Source organism: Lineus longissimus, chromosome 3 (genome assembly GCF_910592395.1).
Source record: "Lineus longissimus chromosome 3, tnLinLong1.2, whole genome shotgun sequence".
Lineage (NCBI taxonomy): Eukaryota > Metazoa > Nemertea > Pilidiophora > Heteronemertea > Lineidae > Lineus > Lineus longissimus.
This window is the reverse complement of record NC_088310.1, coordinates 26,820,887-26,844,328: the sequence shown is the minus strand read 5'-3', so window position 1 is coordinate 26,844,328 and position 23,442 is coordinate 26,820,887. Positions and strand designations below refer to the sequence as shown.

At 41.2% G+C, this 23,442-nt stretch overlaps 1 protein-coding gene and 1 long non-coding RNA gene across 16 annotated transcripts in view; one reads left to right on the top strand and one right to left on the bottom strand.

The window, feature by feature from the left end:
• Positions 1-3,641: 3,641 nt before the first annotated feature.
• On the bottom strand, positions 3,642-5,930 carry LOC135485685 (uncharacterized). The gene is made up of 3 exons (XR_010446600.1): positions 5,831-5,930; positions 4,479-4,571; positions 3,642-4,119 (listed from the first exon to the last, which is right to left on the bottom strand). It is a non-coding gene; the product is annotated as an uncharacterized LOC135485685 (long non-coding RNA).
• Positions 5,931-7,326: 1,396 nt separating this feature from the next.
• Positions 7,327-23,442, top strand: part of LOC135484459 (mitogen-activated protein kinase-binding protein 1-like) — a 45,152-nt gene continuing 29,036 nt past the window's right edge. For 14 of the 15 annotated variants that reach the window (XM_064765955.1, XM_064765953.1, XM_064765948.1 and 11 more), the window contains exons 1-7: positions 7,327-7,377; positions 8,000-8,098; positions 10,299-10,390; positions 18,194-18,314; positions 21,595-21,687; positions 22,454-22,570; positions 23,151-23,246. In XM_064765955.1, the coding sequence (XP_064622025.1) occupies positions 8,024-8,098; positions 10,299-10,390; positions 18,194-18,314; positions 21,595-21,687; positions 22,454-22,570; positions 23,151-23,246 (594 nt within the window). In that variant the 5' untranslated portion in view covers positions 7,327-7,377; positions 8,000-8,023. Of the gene's footprint in view, positions 7,378-7,481; positions 7,500-7,999; positions 8,099-10,298; positions 10,391-18,193; positions 18,315-21,594; positions 21,688-22,453; positions 22,571-23,150; positions 23,247-23,442 lie in introns of those variants that run through there. The other variant, XM_064765946.1, reaches the window with a different exon arrangement.

Here is a 23,442-nt window from a genome sequence, read left to right as displayed (position 1 = left end):
CTCGAGATCCATTCCTAGATTCAGCGCGGGACTCCCTGCTCTCGCTGTCTGAGGACCCTGTGGATCCAAGCCGAACTAAAGCAGATGTCCTGAACTTCTGTATATCAGGGATGGAGATGCTGCCAACAGATGCTCGGCGCCGGAGGATCTTTTTCTTCGGCGAGCAAACAGGACTCTGCGTTCCGTCGGATGTTTTCCGCGGCAGGTCCGTAAGACTGCCGCTGTGGCTGCCTCTCCGCAGGCCGAGTGCTGGTGACTGTGACAGTTCTCTCAATCTGGATGCGACATTCTGGAGGACGTCAAGACTCTCCTCACTCGGGTGGTTCCCCGATGTCGACGCCATCGGAGGTTCCTCCTGTACGGTTTTATCATCCAGTCCTTTCTTGTGGTTGTAGCTGCCAATCGCCTTTTGCTTCTTGTCAAGGATGAAATGTAGTTTGTCTTCATCAAAAGCAAAAGAGTTTTTCTTCAACAAATCTGGGTGTGCCGATTTCGAAATGCTAAATTGATCGATCGTATTCTCATGTGTTGACAGACTAAGTGTGTCCTGAAAAGCTCGGTAGACTATACTGTGTCTCCGAATTCGTTTCGTTATTAATACCGCAGGCTTTATGTCCAAATCCAGATTAGTGACGTCATCTTCAGGTTTCGTAACAGTGAATTTTGGCACTGAGATCCTGACATCTTTCCACACAGACTGGACATTTCTTGCGCGTTCCTTTCGCGGGGTGATTTGAAATGGCAGCGGGAGACTGTGGCGTCTGGCTGATAATCTCCCCGAGACTGCCCTTCTGTCTCTCTCAACCAAGGCCTGCACACCCTGCGCCATCTCATCGATACGTTTACAGAACTGTTTCTGTTTGAAGCTGAGGACAGACGCAGCGTTCTTCCTCCCTGTCTCCAGCGCCCTGACCACTTCTCCGAGTTGGTGATCCAGCGGAGCGTTCTGTTTGGAAACCGCCTTTTTGACGGAGAGTTCTGAAATACACTCTCGGACGTCCACACGGGGTCGAAGAACCATCTTGAAATGTTACTCCTTAGCAGCGAAACAATACTGGTCGGTACCAAATGTGAATTGGTCGATTGTCCGTTTTGATCCTATGTTCTGAAGATGATGAACGAAAATTACCACTTACTATTTTACCATGACTGATCATGATGTCGCGCCATGATCTTCTGAGTTACATCAAATGTATGATACCCTCGGACACAATTCGGGGCCAGACATCAGCTCACATAAAAATGGAAAACTAGTCACCGTCTTGTCTTTCCCAAGTGGGCGTCTATGTGTATGCCAACAACGTCACCAAAAAACCCTCTACAACACAAGTTTAACGGTCACGACCTGTCTGTTTTCAGAGGGATGGGCCATTAACAATGTAGGTGTTTTACGACTCACCCCTCAATTAGACCTTTTACACAGTGAATGATTCGTGAAGTGTATCTTGGGATGTTTAGTTCTGCCGATCCACGGTAACGAACGCGGTTGAATTGTGTCTAATTTATTCTGGCGATAAATGGGGCGTATCAAGGGTTTGTCAGGATAACGTCACCACTCGTTTATTAAGTCCACATGATATGCCAGTCAATAAACGAATTCCTTTTGACAGCAGCGCTGGAATGTCCTTTTAGAGTGTTAAAATGGATGTCCCTGTTTACGGCCACGTGTTTGGAGTGTTTTAGACACGTCCGCCTTTCCGATGAAAGTAGAACGTCTGGAGACAAAGTCACAATCTGCACCAAGGTTGTGAAGACACCGAATACTGGATCTGAAGCGAATTTCGTATCATAAACGAGTAAAGAGGGTATCCAGTGGCAATCTCGCTAATAAATCTGTTTCGCTGTCGCGGATTCTGTTCGGGTTTAAGGAAAAACAGGTGTTCCTCTCTTGAGCACAACCTGCTCTCTCCAACTCTTTTTTGTTTTTGACAATTCAGCTCAAAACAAATTAATTGCCGCACACTCTTAATTATGCGTCAAGAAAAATATTTCAAAAATACTTTGAAGGACAAAAGGCTCTCTTACTACACTTTAATCTTCCTTTTTTACCTCACCCGAAGGCCTTGTTAGACCCTATATGTTTATCCCAGGTTCAGCTGGTGATTATAAGGTCTTATCCTGTTCGCCTTGGTCGAATCAGGGAGGATTAATCTCTAATCGCAAGCCTAATCAGACAGTTGAGGTTCAAGTCAGATGACCGAATTTGCGCGTGAACCATCCGCGAATCGTCATATTTGGGACAGTCATGGTAAAAGGCAGAACTAATGCGCGGAGTCACAGGTTCGAGCCTTCGTTTGAAACATCCTGATCTAAGGATGAGTTTGGAGCAGCCTGCTGGTAGACTCGCGTCATCATAATTTGGTATTCTCATGGTGAGGAACGAGGCCGATCCACTGCATCCGGAGTGTACCTGCTTCCGACGTCATAGGCCTACCCGTGAGGCATTGAAGGACATATAGTTCCGTTTGTTCATCGCCGTGCCGTGTGATAAATGGTACTATTGGAGAGACTTCATAGAAGCTTGGAGACAAGTTCGTCTACGTCTAATTAAATGGTCAAAGAATACCCAAGGATAAGGAGTGGACCTCATAAGGTTGCTTAAAATTGCTTCTATTGCGAGAACTTTTTTTATTCGATAAGCAGTCGTCAAATTGGGTCTCCTTAGGGTGAGGAACGAGGCCGGTTCACTGCATCCGGAGTGTGGCAATAATGGAAAATAGCGGGTGGATTTGTTCAGGTTTGTTATAACTTATTGGCTGGCGTACCCTGCACTGCCACCTCAAAAGCTTACCTGAAGGTGATAAAACCAGTCAAAAAACATGGTATACTCAAAACGCCCTCCCACCTGCGCTTGACGCAAATAGCATTCATTTTAATAGTATTACTACCCCCAGCCGATGTTACGGTCATGTTTATGAAAAATATATCTTTATCCCTGGGCTCTGAATCCCTAAACAAACAATAAAAGATTATGACATGTTATTCTGACCTTCGTACGAGTTTCCTGACACGAAATTCAGACGCCATTATATAGGCCGGTCCGCGAAAAAACAGGTGTACTATTAGAAACTTTTTAACCAATCAAATTCGACGTGACGTCACAGAAAGTTGGTGCGCGTGCCAAAGACACTGGCCTTCAAGACAGCAGTGTTATTCGGCGCAGGTTCGAATCCCACGTGGGAATTTTTTTTAAATCTTTTTTCTTTACTTTTTTCCTTTTAAAATGAAATATTTAGAAAACTTTTATTCTCAGAAAAGGAATAAAATTATTGGATTTTTCATGATTTTAACAAGTCTGTTAGTGTAATTAGGCCTCTGTGTTTTCTATAAGCATAATATTATGCAAACTTGTAGGGTGACTATAACAAGCCTTTATTTCCAAGGTAACCTGTGGGTGTCCTCTTGGGAGGTTTCACTGTCAGCATACAACTTGGCAAGGTGCTGGTTGTGCCTGCCGTCCATCTCATCGAAGAAGATCAAAAGATTGGTCACACCTCTCCAACCTATCAGAAAGGTGTCGGTCATCAAACAGTTCACAGAGAGCAACGGGTGGCATCATATCAACATATCTGGTTCTGCTACTGGGACCAGCATCCTTGAGTACATGAGAATGACTCAAGTCATGGAAATAGCTTTAGAAATAACTTTATTTTGCATCAATCATGTCAGAACATTCAAGCAAAACTCAATATAAGGTAAGGAGAGATAACTATGGCACAATAGAAATCTTACAGTACACCAAGTTGTTTCAATGCAAACCTGCATCATTGCAAACACGGACAATCTTATCGAAATTAATGTACATTGTGTAATAAAGATGTCACTTTCAATGCAAAAACCATTAGAATTACAGGTGAACGTAATTTCATACCGGTAGTTTACAAAAAGATATTTCTAACAAAAAGCTATGAAGGCACTACATGTGTGAACAGGTGGCGCTCCAGTTTGGTAGGATTCGCATCCTAGTGTAGCAGAATGGAATGACCACTGGAAAACATGTCCTTCCCTATTGGTTGGTCACGTCGATCGGGATAAGGTATGGTTCTACTGAGACATGGCCCAGAGTTATTTCTGTCTCCATGGAGGTCTTTTCACGGAGGGAAGAGTTGTTCCATGACCCTGAAAATGAAATAAGATACATCGATATTATAGGGAGCGTCTCAGAAACTTAATTGTTGTGCCCTAAAGACCAGTCTCCATCTCGTATGTGAATTTGTTCCCTGTGCGTTTCTTGCGTGCCACTACGATTCTGCACAAATTGCCGTTATAACCCTGGGGTATCAATCCGAAGAGTCCGTACTGCCAGCGCTATTAGCCTCCGCCCATACGCGCGTTGTCTCGAAGCTGAGCGATGTCAATACATTTGAGGGTCAAAATGGAAGAGACGTTTCGATAGCCCGCTCTGGATATACGATCATATGCATCATGTGCAATTGGATCTGAGTCGTATTTGGTTACACAAGTTCTGCATCCTATACCTGCTTAAACTGGGCACTGCCACCTCGTCATTCTGAAGATTGGCACTCATCATTCTCGCTTTCACACCTCATGGGCCGCGGGGTCTGTCACCTCTGAAATCATGAGACAGATCAAGTTAATGGTCAAATTCAGGAACACAAGATCAAGATTTCCTTCCAATAAATCTTCAGCAAGACTTACCTTTCACTTGGACAATCGGAACTTGAATTAAGACTAGAGACCTGCCACTTAAGTTTTCCTGGCAATATGGTCCATCAGAAAAGCACCAGGTAGCATACTAATGCTGTCTTTATCATACATTTAAAGGCACTATGGCAAACTTCCATCTCTAATAACATCAAAGTATGTTGGATCAAACACCCACACAGGGTCTCCTAATTATCATGATCATTATACATTATCAAATAATAACATGTCGCCTTCTTTTCGGCGAAATCGAGACTGAATTATTCACATTGTGTTCAACTGCGTTTATTTCGCAGTCAATTCATTAGTTACCAATGTATGCCTTAGAGGGGGCAGAATGGCACTGTTTAAACAAGAAGCCTCTCCAACAGCCCCAGGAATATTGGATAGAACGGCACTATACTGGGTCCCAGTAATAAATATTGCCATAAAGACATATGATATTGTTCTGGGACTTATGTAAGATTAGTTCTCTCCGCCAAACCCAAGACTGAAGGATTAAAATCTTGTGTTTATAGGCTAACAAATGCAAACACTTCCAAATGGACCCCCTACAAGAGACGAGTGGCTCTTCATCTCTCCGACTTTGACACCCTTCTGCGAACATATCAATAGATCAGCCAGCGGTCCTTGGTGTCGCCGCGTGGGTTACGCCCAGTGAAATTGTTTGCAAAGGTCAGGGAACCACGATCTGACATCCATAACCAGCGTATCCCCTTTTCATGCCAGTTATAGTCGGGTGCTACACCACAGTCGGGATAGTGGCCGCCAAATGAATGGTTGTTGAATTTAAAACTGTTAACTGTTCACGTCAACTTACATATGATTAGAAAAACCTTCATGAATTCAATGGAGATTTCCACATCACAGGATAGAACAGCAGTGATGGGATCTCGCAGATTTAACATGATCACTTCCATCTTCACCATCATGACTTGGACGTGCGCCTTTAGTTTCTTTGAGCAAATGGTATTTGATTAGGGATGGCAATTAAAATTGCCATTGAACATGTACATGAAGTGCAGTGATGTACATAATTCAAAATGTCTGGCTTGAAATTTCAAACTGCGCAGTTCATTCCCGCCTTAATAGTATGACTATTTCTACAATAAAAACCCTTTGAAACCAATCCATGCTTTTATCAGGAAAAGATAGTGTGCCTTACCTTCTGCTGCAGCCGTTTTGATTTGTTTCAGAAACTTTGAAGGCATTTTTACGTTTGAAATCGGAGAAAGTGTTCCCGCGATGTTCTCCGCAGCTCCCACACCAACTGACTGGCGTTCAAATCAACCGCGACCGATCATGACCAAAGACAATACATTTTACGTCACAGCATCCGGGCACTTATACTCCCAGGCCGGCTAGCAGTTACCTGCTCACGAGAGTCTTTTGTTCTGTCAATGGATCAATATGAGCAGCATTGTCAAAAGTATGACTGGCATTGTCCAAATGTGGGCTTGGCTTTAGCATACAAACTTGTACATGTACGTTTGCCGAGCTGTGAAAATGCATAAGGCATGTTCCGTAACCCAAAGGACGATAAGAGAGACAATGTCCGATTGTTTCTCCTTCTGTGGCGTCTTTGTAGAGTTGTCCATTAAACACTCCTGTCCCCTGGGTAAAACTTGGTGAGAAAAATGAATGATCCATAATCCAATCTTGCCAGAGTGAGCAGTCCTTCTCGATGGTCTACGTAATCTCATCAGGTCTGGTTGTGCCAGCATCTCCTGTCTATCAGGTCTGGTTGTGACAGCATGCTGTATGTCAGAATTTGGCCACCCTGTAGTACACGAACCTGTCACTCTGTTCAAAGACATCGGAGCGAAAGTGAAAAACGAGGACATTTCTGTTTTCCACTGAACAGGCCTGTGTATTTTACCGCCGCTCTACCTGCAGAAATGACTTTCGGCCAATGAGACAGTAGTGCACCATACCTCTTCTGGATGTGTCCTCCCCATCATAGCTCGCCATGTTGCCAGAGAGAGTAACAAGTCTTTGCTGGATGTGCTATGTCCCTTCACTATGCGTACTCTGTCTGATCTAGATGTGTACTCTCCCAACGTAGTGCACCATGTTTCGACAGGGTGGACCTTGTCTCCACCTTTAGGAAAAATGTGTCTCATTTTCACATGGTGAATACCTGATCATTTTCATAAAGAGATTGCATGAAATCAGAACACCAAACCTGAAGAGACAGCATATACTGCAACTATACAATAACATGCTGCCACAACCAGACCTGATAATACAGCATATGCTGTCACAATCAGACCTGATAGACAGGAGATGCTGGCGCAACCAGACCTGGGGGGGGGGGGGGCGCACCGGCCGCACGCCCCCCCCCCCCATAATTTTTGGTCATCAAAATTTTTATTGTCTCCAAATACGTTCGCCGCATCGCTCAAATGCGCAATTAGCCTATTTATAGTCAACAGGGTTATAGTATAAGTATAGCACTTCACCATGGTGAATTGGGACGGTGAGAAATATTTACCATGGTGAGCATGGTTAACTCTGATTTCACCATGGTGAACGGTGAATTCACCATGGTGAGTATCAAATCTGAGATAGTGTCAAGATAACAGCGTCCGGAGTGTACCGCAACCGCAAGTGTCGCCTGGTGATAGAAATAGAAACTAACTTTCAATTTTTATCAGCGACGTGACAGTAGTACCAACTGGGCGCAGATGTTGGTTTATTTCTGATATTTATGTGAGGATTTTACACAATCTACCAATATTTACTGTTTGAATAACACCCTCTAACTGTTAAACAATATTTCAAGGATGTAACAAAGCAAAGGAATTCAAAATCAATTGTTAATTCAACGTTTTGTCGGTCTTTTTCCATTTTGCTTAGCCTTTTGTATTGGTCTCGCACCTGTAGTACAGTCAAGTGTGAACTGTACTGTTGTTTTGATGAGAGCAGTGTGTATCAACAGTGCTCCTGGATCAAGTTCATGGTTGTGTGTGGAAGCTAGTAGTCTAGTCGTAGACGGCTGTCTGTTGTTGGTACAAGTCGAGTTACAGTGAATGTAGTCCAGGACATCATGTCGTCATTGACGTTGTAGTTGATCATCAAGGCTGAAATCAACCTTTGAAGTTTGACTCGAATCGAAGCAAATTTATTTAACGTTTTGTAATGAAGTGTTTACTCGACATTGTTGGTGTTGTTTTTTGATTGCCTCTACCTGTCCCAATAACTAAGTAACTTTGGTCACTCTGCTCTCTCTCGACCACTTTGATCGCCCTTTCAGCCTTTGACAGTGTGACACTTTGTCCTTGATCGTGTAATAGGGGGTCCACCGAACGTTACAATTTTCGTTTGGTTGCAGGATAACAACACGTCTGAATGGATTATGGATAGGCACAGGAAGATTGTGAGATCTCCATCTCTTAAACGGAAAAGTCGTCCAGTGCCAATCACAGAAAGGGTGAGTACACGCGTTGAATGATGTTGGCATGATATTGGATTGTCTAGCTCAGATTTGTCTGATACTGATACTATCAGTATCTCAGTTACCAATAACCAGCATGAAGGGAACACAATAGGCAATTTATACATGTATCCCAGCCTGAATCAGTCCGTGATGTGTTACAGTGACACTCACTATCACTGATAGTGAGTGTCACTGTAACACATACAACAGATATTGCGTGCCATGACTGACAATAATTGCAACTGACACTTTACAGAAAACATGTTACACTCGCAGAAAAATGAATACTCCAAACTTGACAACATGTCATAGAATAAAGTCTTTTCAGTCAAAGTGACAGTGGGTACATTTAACATGCATGAAGGCCTATGCCCTTGGGTTATTGGTGTGTTGGCTTAAAACTTACAAAAGGCAAGTGGAAACACTTTGAAGAGCCGAATATTTTCTGGAAATAGTGCATTACTTTAAATTCATGTAAGAATGGAATGCTGTCACTAATTAGCACTGGAAAAGACCCTTACCCTAAAGCATACATGACAGGAATGTAATGTTATGTGTACCTTGCATTATCCTCATCTGTTCTTGCATAGTAAAAGTGATTGTCGCTGTCACAGCCACTTGCAAAGGCATCGCGTCTTGAGCAGCCCAATCCGATGAAGGATGAAGTTGCTACCATTGAGAAACTGTCATGCATGGCCGGTGCCTAGCCAGAAATAACCTAACAATGAAGTCCTCACAATGAAAATGCGGAAGTGGGTTAGCCAAATTGATCAGATAGGTTAATACATTTTTATTTGACACTTTGCACTTTTGTCCCTTCCAATTCCCGACATGTCCAAAGAAGTTCAGGATGGGTGCAAAACTGACATTCAGTTTTTCAAAGGATAATAGGTTGAGGAAGATTTTGTTAAAATGAATATCTCTCTGTCATGTCTGTTGGTGTCTAAATTAGATTATTTTGTACGGTGTGCTGCATTAAAGAATCATTCATACATTTGTACATGTGCATCAATGTACAAATGTATGATTCATTATCTAAATTAGTAATTACTCAGGCTGGAGGGAGGGGCATTTCCAATGTAGATGTCAGCTTTATTGATTGCTGGGCACATACATACATGTATGACTTTCAATTTAGTCAATCACCTGTGACATAAATATCAATTCTAATGAAACTGCCATAAAATTTTGTGAAAATTGGGTTCTGATGAATGAACACAGGTTGCATTTTCACTTTCAGATACTCATTCAATATGAAATAATCAGTCACTAAAATTATAAATGATTTTTATCCAATACACTGGCAGTTCCATTCAATCGTGGATAGAAACTTGAAATTGAACCAATAAACCATCTGCTCCGTAATTTTTAAGCTAAAACAGGTTACCTCCAAATATCATGAACATGTGCTGTACTTGAAGGGTAGTTCAATGGATGATGAGTGCATACCCCTTTCAAATTCAATGCAGCTAAGCCAACGCCTGTTCCACTGACACTTCCATCATATACATGTATGACAAGTATGACATGACTGTATGACAATGCACAGGCCTCATATAAACCAGACAGGTAGGCCTATGTAATCATTTGTAACTTGTTATCGGTTTGTTATGCGTGTAGAACATTTGGGGTCTTGGCATTTTATGAGGATCAGCGATACATGGACATCGGCTTAGTCGAGAAAAATTGTGGGATTTTACTTTTAGGTAAAATTTGGCATTTTGTGGTCTTGGAAACTTTATAGAAATGCATCGTCTGGGACGGAAATCTTCTGTCAAGAGGGAGGTAAGTCAATTGGGTGGAACAGGGCTGAAATAAAATGATTTTCGATCTGTCATCTGTGATAATGAATCGCATGATGTTTCTTCTAAGATCAAATGGATACAATATTGAGTGCGATGACAACTTGACGACTGATTGAGGTTTAACCAGTCGTATGTGGCCACTTTTTATCCTTGTTTTCATGGTTACATCACAAATGGCCCCTTTGCTGTGCACTCTGTGGCTTGGCTCAATGGCTGTACACAATTTACAAATGTTTCAGAAGAGAAGAATCAGAAATGGTACATGTTTCACCAGAGAAGAATTAGATGCTTCACTCGAAGACGTTCGTAACTTCTGGTACAGGGTTTTGTTTTTTGCTGTCAATTGTTTCTGCTGCCATTATTGAGATGAGATCTTTATGTACTTGCAGGTTTCCCTTGAGAAGGTTCTGGGGCTAACTGTGACTAGCAATGCAGCCCTGGCAGTCGACCCGAACACTGGCACGATCGCCTACCCTGCAGGGTGAGTAGGATAATTCTTTCGAACTTGTTGCGTTTCAGTGCACTTTATTATAGACAGGGATCCCTGGCGTACCATGCATGAAATACATGTATAGACGAAAAACTCTATTCGGAATTAATTGCTAAATGGAGTGAAATGGAATCGGTGAAGATGATCAGTACACTATGTGGATATGGGGTAACATCAGCATGACCAGTACGGCAGTAGACAGTGGCGTTAGGTTTAGAATAAGACTGTGAGGTTAGCTCATTCTAGGCAACCTTTTTAAAAAACAAGTAACGCTGCCTAGTACCAGTCCTACATGTACATGTCTACACATTGCAACATCTTGAACCATGAAGGGTTAATGTTTGCTCTGCATTCCAGGTTCGCTGTTTGACAAAACAAGTGTGTTCAGAGCATTTATGAATAATTGGTTGGAGTGTTGCATGAAAATGTTTCTTTCTTTTCCAATGTTTGCTGATTATTTAATGCAGATTGACCTAATTTTCACTTTGAGTGACAGGAGTCTGATCATTGGTAATTACATGAATGCAGACTTTTGTGACTGATACAATACAACTGTTTTGAGTGGTTGACATGCTTCATAAAGCGTCCAAACAGTTTATAAGTGGTAAAAGGTGGCACAAAGATTTCCTAATGTTCAGAACATATACATCCAGTAATACCTGAAAATGAAACCCAGTATCAGTTTCTTGCAATATGTTTTTAAAACAGAAGAAAGCTATGTTAGATTCCTCCACAGTAGTTCACAGGTGCCAAGAAATTGATCCACTGTCAATACAATGTTGTTATACCTGCTCAAGATACAAAATACACTTGCTATCCTTGTATTCTAGTGCCAACGTACTAGTATTGAGAAAAGAACTCAACAAAGCGACATTCAGTACATTAGAGAGCCTGTAAGTGTTGTGAAATGCTCAGACTACCAACAGGGATAGAATATCGGTCCTGAGTCCTCCTGTGGTATTTTACAGAAGGTCCTCTGTGCAGGATATTGCTGTGTAGTGCACGTAGTGTGTCAGCTAAAATCAATGAAAATGTTCTTGCTTGTGTTTAAAAACTTCTTTTTTAGACCGAGCAGGATACACTTGCCAGTCATTTTATGTAAAATGATCAATGACCAAACATATTTTGGTCCTCTTGATATCAAACAGAATGCGAACCATCCATCACAACAGCATACTTTGTGAGTGTAATATGATTCAATTTGAAGAGGCACTCCAACGTTTGGGCCAATAGATTGCCAATCACCGAATTTTGAAATACCTCTGACTGCAGAACGAGTTCGATGCAGATCAGATTGTGTTTAGCTCATTTTGTCCCAAGTTGAAGCTCAGCATAGTTGAGGCTCAAGTCAAAGAGGCCAAGCAACTGACACAGAGTATATCATTTGGCAAGTTGCGTGCTTCAAGCTTCTCTCCAAAGTTTTTAACAAAAGTTAGTATCTCATACCTTGCCACAATTAGCAGTCATGAATCCTGACTCGTCACCTGGTCTGATCTGCTTCCAGTTTATTTTTTGAAGCAACACCCCACCTGACTTTCATACTTTCGTGTAGGAATCGGATTCAATCATGTTGTAGAAAAACAACATGGAACATGAAGCATGCTGAGAGAATGTCAATGGGAACCAATCATGGGAGCAGTTTCACTTATTTCTTTAGCGAGCGTTATGAGTTCTCTTTCAATATCAGTACTGGGTTGGGACGTTCAATGGAAGAAAGTGAATTGATCACTTTTTGACTTGTGTACGTGAAGTGCTATCGCTGTGGATCATAAAATTTGTCTTCCCAACCTAATCTACGTGCAGGCAAGAGGCTGCCATGGTCTGCATACCCAATGAAGCCAATGGTAATGACCATGAGCATCTCCAAAGAGTTTCGCATCGATATGGTTGTAAAGTTGTAAGGAAAGGTTGAACATCTGTCTATTAAATGTACATGAAAAGCTGCAGTGGGAGATAGGTTCTGATTGACCATCGGCTAATAGCAGTAATGGAAGATCAAATGCTTTCATCCCTCCCACCTGGTCGGAGCGGTAAACCATGCTGACCATCCACTCCAGGTTCTTGTATGCTCACCTTGCATTGAAAGCCACAGCTTTTAAAATTCCTTGCATTTCAATGTTCGTTCTCATATGCCGTTAGATTTATCTACCATCTACATGCATTTGAAGAGTATTCAGCAAAGCTCATTCATCCCCATCCTCTTGCAAACAGGGCCTACAACACGACTTCTCCTCATGCATGGGAGTAAGTATGTACCCAGTGAAATGGCCTGATATTGTCAGGATGATTCACCCCTGATTAAAATGTCCCTTTTGTACTATAAATGAGCAAAAGAAGGTGACTTCGGCATAAGTCATGTTCGCAACTTAGATCTATGATGTATATCATAGGATGAATGGCGAAAGGATTCACTTGCAGCGATATATCACGAGGTGAAACCTCAGCCTTGATGTTGCTGAAGACTCGCGAGGAAGCCTATCTCTGCCAACTCACTGCTCTGGAATGTCCTAAACCCAATGATCATTCACCTTGTTACACGATCACAGATGTTGCTGGCCAAGTCGGCTGCTTGCTCAGTCAATCAGTGCCTGGCCCCCTCTTACTCATCGCTTACAAGACTCTTGGGAGTTCAACACCTCCGTAACTGCCTCGAAGCATGACTGACTCTCTTGATGCATATCTCACAGTTCATTTTTGTGAGAGGTAGGCCATGTTTTTTCAAATATCAGCCGTTCAGTCTGCGGTTGATGATAAGATGTGTGGAGACAGTTTTCTGTAATGCAACTTTTGAATTCATGGAACTGTGTCAAAAATAAGATGTAAAAAGTCATCGGCTGATGACAAATTACAAGATCATATGGTCACATTCATATCGCTATCGCCAGATAAACCTGATCATGTGACAATATTTGCTTGTCTAGACCTCACTTGTGGGCATTTATTTACTTAGCCTGTGCCTGAACCATGCACAGACTAACGGGACATGTGTCAATATTGCATGTGTATTTCAATATTTCTGAGTAGGATCAGTGGTATCAGTCAATATAAATGCGCTTTGGATTACAAGAGGAAAGATCATGTCAAAGTCATGAAATCCTGTCGAAATGTCAAAATTATCATGATATCAATGAGGTGTTTTGATATTTCTGATACAAGATGATCTGTCTTCGACAGGATTATGTCTTTGGGGTCAACAGACGACGATTGTTTATCCTGGGAATGTTGTAAATGTCACATTCAGACAACAAGCCAGAAAGTCTAGGATTGGACTGAAGAACAAGTCATATTGTTTTGATTTGGTGTGATAGGGACTTTATAGAGACTTAAGAGGCGCTGGATTGAATTTCAAATTTAAGATTGTCTCACCAGGGAATGCTGTCCTCACCAATAAGCTTGACTTGTCAGGCTGCTGTCCCTAAGTTAGGGGGACTTGAAGTGGTATTGATAGCCAGGTCACTTGAAAGTCAACAGTCTGACCAGCATTTCACCCCTTTTCAGTCTTTGCTCTGGGCTGAGTTCATACTGCTAGCCCTGTCGGTCAAACTCTGTAATGCTTTCTTTTCACATGAGGGGTTTCAGAGTTATAATTCTATTTCCTTTTGAACAAATCAAATATGACTTGAAAATGTACAAATATTACAATATTGAATTAAAGTCGCCCCTTTGTCCCAAAGCTTATCTTTTGAATTTAATATTTTTTCAGAAGAGGCAATCAAATATTTTCATTCTTTAAGTATAAGTCAGCTTTAAATAAGAAAAAACCTAAGTCATAAGAAAGTTCTTTTCTCAAGTACGTGTTATAATCTTGTGTATTATGGTTTAGGCACTTTATGCTTACTCTGGGCTTAGGACCCTCAAAAGTTACCGCTATAATACACCCAAAGCTTGATATTCGATCTCTTGGGATGAGCTATCCATATCACATATGTTGTAGTATTTCACCCAAATATCGACACAGATTGTATGACACGTTTTACCCAAATATGATTTCCATGAAGGATAGGTTTCATGCATGTGTAAGCTACTTCATGCCATCTGTGACCACTCATTCCATGACTACGAATAGAAGAAGTACGCATGTATTTTGATAGTAGTTGCATGGAGTACCATCACTCGACTAATGATTTCATTCACACATCGGTATCAGCCCTCTCCCTTGACCAGGTCTCTCCACCAATCCCAGCTGTAGACCACTTACAGCCCCATGGCAGTAGTTTTAATCGAAAGCTGAGCATTCTCTTGCTACTAGTTACTGCAAGGAGTAAAGTGGCCAACCCATGTGGCTGAACATACCAGACACTAGGCTAGATGTACCATCTTACAAAGAAGGCCTGTCAATTAATTTGAACCTACTCAAAGCTAGTCATGCTTTGTTCATGGAGTGGGCATGTTGTTGAGTATGTAAAAACCATGAGTAGATGAACCATGCGATAATGATAAAGCTTAACTAATCATAAGCAAGTCATAGTTGGGACCCAGTCAAAGTTGTATTATTGTACGTAATATTCTCATACTTCATCTACCTTTGGTATCATATAGTCATATCAACCATAAATCAGTGGGTTAATGCTAGAAGCAATAGCGTTCCTTGAAGGTGTACCTGTACTGATGTAGTTCTAGCTGTTTGTTTTGACCATCGTTTCGGCTGTAGCTTTTATAGTTTCTTACTGTTGTTCTTTCTTTAGATGAACAGTCTTCCATCAGCTATTACGGCTTCAAACAGTGGCCTCAATCTATTAGAACCTCTCCATTCGACGACTCCCTTACGACTGACATATGATAGGTGTCCGTATTGCAGTGGTCAAATTGTCTATGACCTGGAGAAGTCACAAAGACCCCAACAGATCAACCAGGCTTATAAAGGCCCTCGGGTGGATTATCCTAAAATGATACATAAAATTCACATGAATAAACTTTCATACCACGCTTTGTGTGACAATCATACCTATTCTGATACTGGTTTGAGTTCCGCCTTGCAAATATTAGTACCAGTTCCGTGTCTTTTGTTAATTTGATTAGCCTGATTACTATCTATGCAGTATGATATTTCCCTTCATTACATGTAGATATGGCTGACATATCTTTCTCATTCCTGTTCCTCAATTCTCAGCATGGTGGGGCAGGATTGGGTCAATGGAACTCACAGCATGTTGCTTTTGACCAATGATCAAAGGTTTCCCAGTCAAGTGTTTGGTTTCCCATTTTAGATAGCCCTAAAGGTTGCCCAGTCAGTGTTGGGCCTCTCATTTTAGAAGCCCAACGGCTAGAATTCTGCGGTCTCTCTGAGTATCTTCTTGATCTCGTGTGGTAGATTGTACATATAGCTCTATGTATGTAAGGAATTGACAGCTACGGAATGCAACTGGTTACTTTATAAACCACATAGGGCCATATCAGTTCGGAAAAAACTGATAACCTTTTCCAAATTCATGAAAAGATACTAAAATCTTTGTGGATATCATAGCAAGGTGTTCTTACCTATGCCAAGGCACCTCAGAACATTTGAAAACATTCCCTGGCTAAATTCCAGTGAAGAGAAGAAATCCAGCCAATCCATAGTGTGTGTGCAGGTTTTGCTGCTCAATGGAAAGGAAATTTATCCTATTGACTTCAGCCTTGAAATCTAATGAAAGTAAACTTAAGACTGGGGTGAATCTTTATTCTTTAATCAATAGGATAAAGGAGCTTTACCTTTGGTATTTGAACAAAGTGGTTAGTCTATACTTCTGTGAAGAAGAAGATAGTAAAACCTAGCAGAAAGTGTACTTGGATTGGCTTGGTTGTGGCTTCAGTGTCTCGTCCATGGTCTACCTTGGCTTGGTTATGAGAAAGCTTCTTTGGTTTGCTACTCATTCATTTGGGAACAACAGTGCTACTGAATGATCTTCAAAGCAACTTGCCATGTGGTTCATTCTGTACGTTTACTTGTTACATCCATGATAAAATAGACGCAGCACTTCTACAGGACATTTCCCCCTTACCATTCCATGATGCTGGCTCTCAAAAGCATGTCAGAAGCAACCTTACTGTTGAAGGAGATTTGTTATTGTTCACCTGGCACTTTGTAAACAAGACAAGTTCGCACTCTGATGTTCACAACACACCATTTATATGTGGTTACTTGATGTAATTGTTACCCATGTAAAGCGTACAGAATGTACAACTCATATCAGCCTGGTACATGCTATGGTTATCCCATCTTCTTAATGAAGTACCACAGACATATTATTGCAATTATCAGCCCATGCTAATTGACAATTGCCTTTCTCTCGGTGGCGGTTATGGCATTTGGATATTCCACTTGGCTGTCCAGTCAGTTGTAAAGATGAGTGAAGAATCAAAGGAATGCCCAATATTCCACCATTCACATTGGAAACAGCAATGCTGTACTTCAGTGGCAAAACTAAATCAACTTGGCTGGTCATATTACACTGTTTTGTCCAAGACAATAGATTTCCAGCCCAGGTCGATTTCACCCACTAATGGTCTGTGTTGTATTGGACTGTGAACTGTGAACTATTGTTGCCACCTTTAGGCAATTCCTCATTGCATGGTAGTGGTATTGTCCAAACACCACTGTCAAAGCACCTGTTGTTTAGAAATCTATTGATTTCAGTACTGAGAATCAGCTCCAGATCACCTTGTGACTGCTCAATACATTGATTACAGGGATATGTATACTGGGAGAATGATGTGTTACATTATTCAGCGAATTAATACATAACTTCCTTATGTATTGACAACATTCATCGTGACTTACATTATCTTTTGTCAACAGTACGGATTAAACAATTTGGGTGGGTTTCAATCATTGATTCTTAGTCATCTGCAGTCTAAAAGACATGTTGATGTATGACTAAAATAATGAACATGAAGTTCCTTTTGAACATTTTTGAGGTATGGATATCTTAGCCGACTTGGTGTTATGACATGTGAACATCGCTGATTCCAAACACGCCAACTAACTTTAATTCATGAGTTAAGTCAGAACCTGAGCAGTAAAGTCATTATGATTGGTGGAGTAGTGAAGATGCTATATTGGTCACAATTGACCTAGATATCGTAAGGAAATTGTTGAGAGATTTTGATTGAAGTGTTTGATTAGTCCTTGTTTGGCCCATATTCCTAAATGATGCACTTTATACTTGTTTTGGGAAAGTAGTTCAATGGAACATGGTCTCTCCTGATATGTTAGAGTTTGAACCAATCAGTGTCACCATTGACGACAGGTATTGGAACAGAATCAGCTGAACAAAATTGTCACGTAACTGAAAAAAGTGGCCAAATGTCCAAAAATCACCCCCTCCCCGACCTTCTAATTTCGATTTCAAAAGTGCAACCAATATTTTGACATTTTTGATATGAAAACTTTTGTTTGCTCCATACAACAGCAGCATACTGCAGATGTTGAGCATCTGGCTTGATCAGTGTGGGCTGCATTGTTGAAACCTGTCAATATCACATGTAAATGATTGATCAAACACTCCTATCTCACATCGATTATGATTTGACTATGGACATTTACCAGTGATTTAGAATATGGTCAACTTTTGAACCCAAGCTGAGGAATAGCGTGATATGATATCCCAAGGTTAATTCAAAGATGGCAGGACAAAATGAGAGGATCGGCCACGCCTTCCATTTTGCTACCTGTACGCTTCACCCCTCATGTCATAAACCTGCTCAGGCCTGGTTGCTGATATCGTGCAGCTTATTTTTAAGTTTGAGGTGTTCAAGTTGCTAGTACTCTCTTTCAAAAGACTAATAACATATTTCATCTTCTGCTATTTCCAGATGTGTTGTTGTGTTATTCAATGGGAAGAAAAACCGTCAGAGCCACATCTCCAACACATCCAAGAAAACGATCACAGCATTGTCCTTCACTGCAGATGGCAAGCATTTGGTCACAGGAGAGGTTAGTGAAACTTTAAGTCATCTTTGCAGGTTTGAAAGTACTCTACATGTAATATGACTCAACTCGTTCCTAGAATTGGACTGGAGATCTACAAGGACTCTCCAATTATCAGCGAACATAGCCCTTTATGATTCTTCAAAGGGCCAAGGTCCTTGGGTTATTTGTTCAGCACATTCGCTGCAATCTCTAATTAGTTCAAGTTTTCGCCCATTTGAATCGAAACTTGTCAACAAGGCCAATTGATTGACGTGTTTTTCCTAATTGGACAAACATTCTTTGTGATGTTTTCTTTCTGGGGACTAATTGTTTTCTTACCAATCTGGCCTCAGAGAAAGTCTGAGGCCTAATGTGTAGGCCTACACACGGATGTGCCTGTGGCCTGTATGTACCAGAATTGGCCTTTTTTACCCTCCCATGCCCAGAGGATCCCGAATAGTCGATGAAGTGAAAAAATCTGTCCAAACTACTACAGGCTGGAGATCGGAGAGGGGTGTAATGAATACTGAAGTGTCCCAAAGTTCCGGCACACACACTCTTGCTGCCAGCTCAGCTGATCATATAATTCACTGTGCTCTACAGTCACACACTTACAGATATAGAATAGATGGCCTTTTATATACCCTGGTATTTTCTTGGCTGATATCTTGTAGTATAACAAATGTTCAGTATAGTTTTCATCTTCACCATTTCATCTTGGTATCTCACCAGGTGGTGAAACATATCATTTATAGTTAGGGCCTACCACACCTGTCCCGATTGCTCATCAATAGTCATTGGGACCATGATTTGTTGTGAGTCAGTGCATAAATACGGATACTGACAGAGCTGGTGTTTAGACACCCTTCGTTAGGCCAGACCAGTGCATTTGGCTACACCAGTTTGTTAATTCGATTACTAACACAGCTTGCATTATACACCCTACATGAGGCTAGACCTGTTTGTTAATAAGGATACTGAAAGAGCTCATGTTTAGACAACATTCAATAGGCGAAGAGACAGCTAGCCTGAGTCTGGCTGTCTACCTCTAAGGAGAGTCAAGATCTGTGATTTACCTTCTGGCTAAGTAGTTGACATGGTCTGACAAGGTGTCAAGTCACATAAGAAAAACGAGATAAGTGCCTTGCCTGAGGAGACAGATATCCCAAGTCTGGCAGTCTACCTTCGAGTAAAGACAAGATCTGAGGTTTAAGTACCAACTAAGTAGTTGACTTGATCTCTCAAGGAGTCAAGTGAGTCAAGCCACATTAAATAAGTCAGCTGCATTTGCTCTTGGCAAAAGCGATTGCTTACTTGATAAATCAGGACGAAATTAACTCTCAGATACCTTGTATTGACTGCTAGGGTAGTGAGAATTAACTATCATCTGTGGCCAAACTGCTTCTAATGAACATTTGTTTTATAAAATTTGAATGGCCTTTGATGTAACCATGCTATAAATATTGCTTCTGTTTCAAATGCTAATGTCAAGATATCACAATATTTATTCAATTTCACATTCCCAATTGGCAGCAATTGACAACCAGTAGGAAAACAATTATCCACAACTGTTTATGCTCTCGTTAGGCAGAATTGCTTGACTGACCATGCAGTTCGAATGGGTTTTTCATCAGCATTGCGTGGTGCGAAATCATGATTCTAATCAATGAAAATGTGAAAAAACATGGAAACTAGGCCAATCTTCCTTTGCTGCCAGACGAGGCCTGGAATATTTTGGCACTGTATCACTCAATTGGACAATGCTATGTTGATTTGTGCTGTATGGTATATCAATCCCTGTTCGGTGGTTATAATTGAGCCAATTTCTCAATTGTCGCCCATGACCTGTCAGATGTCTGTTTTCATGGTTTTATCTGGGGTCTAGAGCAAGTAGAGCAATGCTTTGATTGCCCCAGTGGGAAGACTCTTAAAAAAATAATTATCAACTTATTGCATAGGTTAGTAGCAATGTCATGTCTCTTGTGCAAAATTGATGTGCATCATACATGTACTACATGTGCATGCAGTTGAGTTGAATTTCAGCTATCAAAAATTGGGTGGTTGTGGGTACCATTAGTGAATGCAGAATCTTTTTCAAGAGACTTGTTGTTTGTGGTACATTGTCAACGTACCATGATCACACACTGCTATCCTTGGTTAAGTGTATCGATCATCAAAACCAGTCAATATTCCACAGTGTTTAAGTAGGACTTAAGCCTAATTATGCATGCATATTCCTAGGACGTAAACCGTTTAACATGCATTGGATTTGGCGGATCAGTGCTTGCTAAATTAGTCGTAGTCGTGTAAAGAATGTGGAAGCCAACTTGCACAGCTGAGGCCCAATTAGAATAGTTGTGGCCTTCAAATGTCTTTTTAAACTGTATATCATTTGTGACCCGCTCTACCAAAACTAGGTGCTTGTCGCATCTGAACTTGACAGGTTGATATGGACTTGTTGTTCATTTCCCTATTGTAGACCTTTTGTGAAATGTTACCAAATCAGTTTGTAATAGATTTCACAAAAGGTCCACAATAGGGAAATGAACAACAAGTCCGTATCAACCTGTCGAGTTCAGATGCGACAAGCGCCTAGTTTTGGCAGAGCGAGTCACATTTAGTCACACTTCTACTGTAAAATCAGTCATGAGCCATGTTAGTTTGGGTTCTGTCAGTAACTCAGTCAACTCAACAATCGTTTTGAAGCGAAGAATATGTTTGACATGCCAATTTGAGGTAATTTGTTGTTGCCCAATCACACAGTCATTACGTGAGCTAATGCAAATATTGCAGGTTTTTTGGCGCTGCTTATGTTTATTTTAAAAATAATGGGCAGGTAACTCAAAATATGTATTTTGGATCTGGATATTTTTGGTTCTTATGTTATGTTATTCGGCTAAGCACACTTTTGCTTACCTTTAAAATCAGAATGTTGGTTCAAAGTCTGTGACTAAGTTATGGCACCTGTCTGTCTTGTGAAAAGTTTCAAGTATATATGAAATAAGCTGACTGTCAATAGGATAATATTGAAATTAAGTTTAGTCAACATGATTGCCTGTTATCAAAGTATTTCGATCCTGAGTGGGAAATATTTAAGAAATTACGTATCAAGGAATGAAAAAAATTGAAAGGACCATTGGCCTGCTTCGAATCAAACTCAATTCGATAACACAAATGATGGCGCTGCTGATAGGTCAGGTCATTGTCTGGCATCAGATGATTCTAAGAGATTTCTTCAAAAAGTCTTCAGTTTTCAAGTGTTCACCTGTTTTGTCTTATCGTTCACGATATTGTCTACTTTCAGAGCGGCCACCAGCCGGCAGTGCGGGTATGGGATATCGAAGAGAAGGCGCAGGTTGGCGAATTTCATGGCCACAAGTTTGGCATCAGTTGTGTGGTACGTTCAGATATCTCAGTTATATGACATGGAACATTGAAATCAAGACTTCATGATATAGAACCAGCTATGAATAAGGTTTATGAACAATCCCTTAGTGGTTCCTGCAGTATAGTAAATCATTAGTTCATTATGGAACTGATTGATGACAAATAGCAAAAAAATTAGCACAAGCTCCCATCAAGTTCAAGAAATTTATTCTTGAGGTTTGAAAGTCCGGTATAGAAATGCATCAACCCCTTGGAAATGTTGTCATACTTGCTCTATTAAACCTGAGACATTAAATTGTCATGATCTAAATGGAACTGTTTGACAGTTCATTTGAAAACTTCAAGGTGTGCATGCATGACCTGTCAAATTGAATTGTACTTGACATGCTTGTAAATGGGTCTGGCCCCCTGGTTGAAGAATTGAAACCAATTTTCAGATCACAAATATTGCAAAAATGAGACAACCAGTGTTGGCAATCTCGGGGCAAAGAAACCGTGTGAGAGACTTCTCTTCTCACTGAACAGGCTGAGGCCAAGAGCACGCCATAAAGAAATAAAAAACTTCCGTAAAAACTGAGAACCTTCGTGATTCAGTCGTATTCTCAATTCATGGCTGTTTTACTGCCCTCTCTAGTTGCTCTTACTTCTTTATGGCCATTTGATGGTTCATGCCTCTAACATGTAACATAGTATGAGAGAAATACATTGTATACTAGAACTTAATACTGGAAGTGCAGGTTTTGTTGTCTCTGTAACTCTGACCTTTACTCTTTCAGGCTTTTGCCCCAAACATGAAGCATATCGTCTCCGTCGGTTCGCAGCATGATATGATGGTGAATGTGTGGAACTGGAAGCTCTCATGTAAACTAGCATCGAATAAGGTCTCGTCCAAAGTAAGCTTTCCTCATTACACTAACATCATGATGAGCTTTGTATGATAACCTAGCTAGTAGATCTGCAATCTGCTTTCAAAAAATGTATCAAAGCATTAAGGAGCCCCATGGCCTAGTGGTTTACACTGCTGCCCACCACGCAATAGGGCCCGGGTTCGTTCGATCCCGGGGAGAACCCATGATCGTATGTCTAGATGAACCGGCGTGGCTGTCAAGGAACTAAAATTCCTGGCTCTTCACAGTCCTTCGAATGAGACTCAAAACCGAGGTTCCTTGTACCTGGTGTCTATGCCAGGGCAAGCTAAGACCCCACCAAGTGAGAAACATGAGTAGCTTGCGTGGACTCTATCTCTCTCGCCAAAGTCGGACCACTAGGCCAATAAACCCACTTGGCGCCTAACCGTAGTGGCACGCAGGATACGCTCATCCCGCCTTTGAGGAGGATTACTCCTAGGAGAATGACCCCTCCAAATGCAGAGTGAACGCTGAAGAAGATGAAGAAGAAGTATCAAAGCATTCCCCTGGTTTGTTAGTCATCTTTACTTGTGTTTCCCATTGACATGATTTCACATCTTTGCAGGTGAATGGATTAGATTTCTCTGAAGACGGCAGTTACTTCGTTACGGTCGGTACGAGACATGTCAAGTTCTGGTATCTTGAACAAACAAAAGCAAGGGTTAGTATGAGTGTGTCTGAAAGATGAATTACTTGAGCAAAAAATAGACTGAGGCAGTCTCATGTTGTGCCCATGTAAACATAATCCAAGGAATGATCTCTACCAAGGAGGCCTTGGGATTGACATATACTGGATGAACTGCCCTGGCATAAAGTTCTATCAACATTTCTGATGAGAATAACATAAAAGCTGCAAA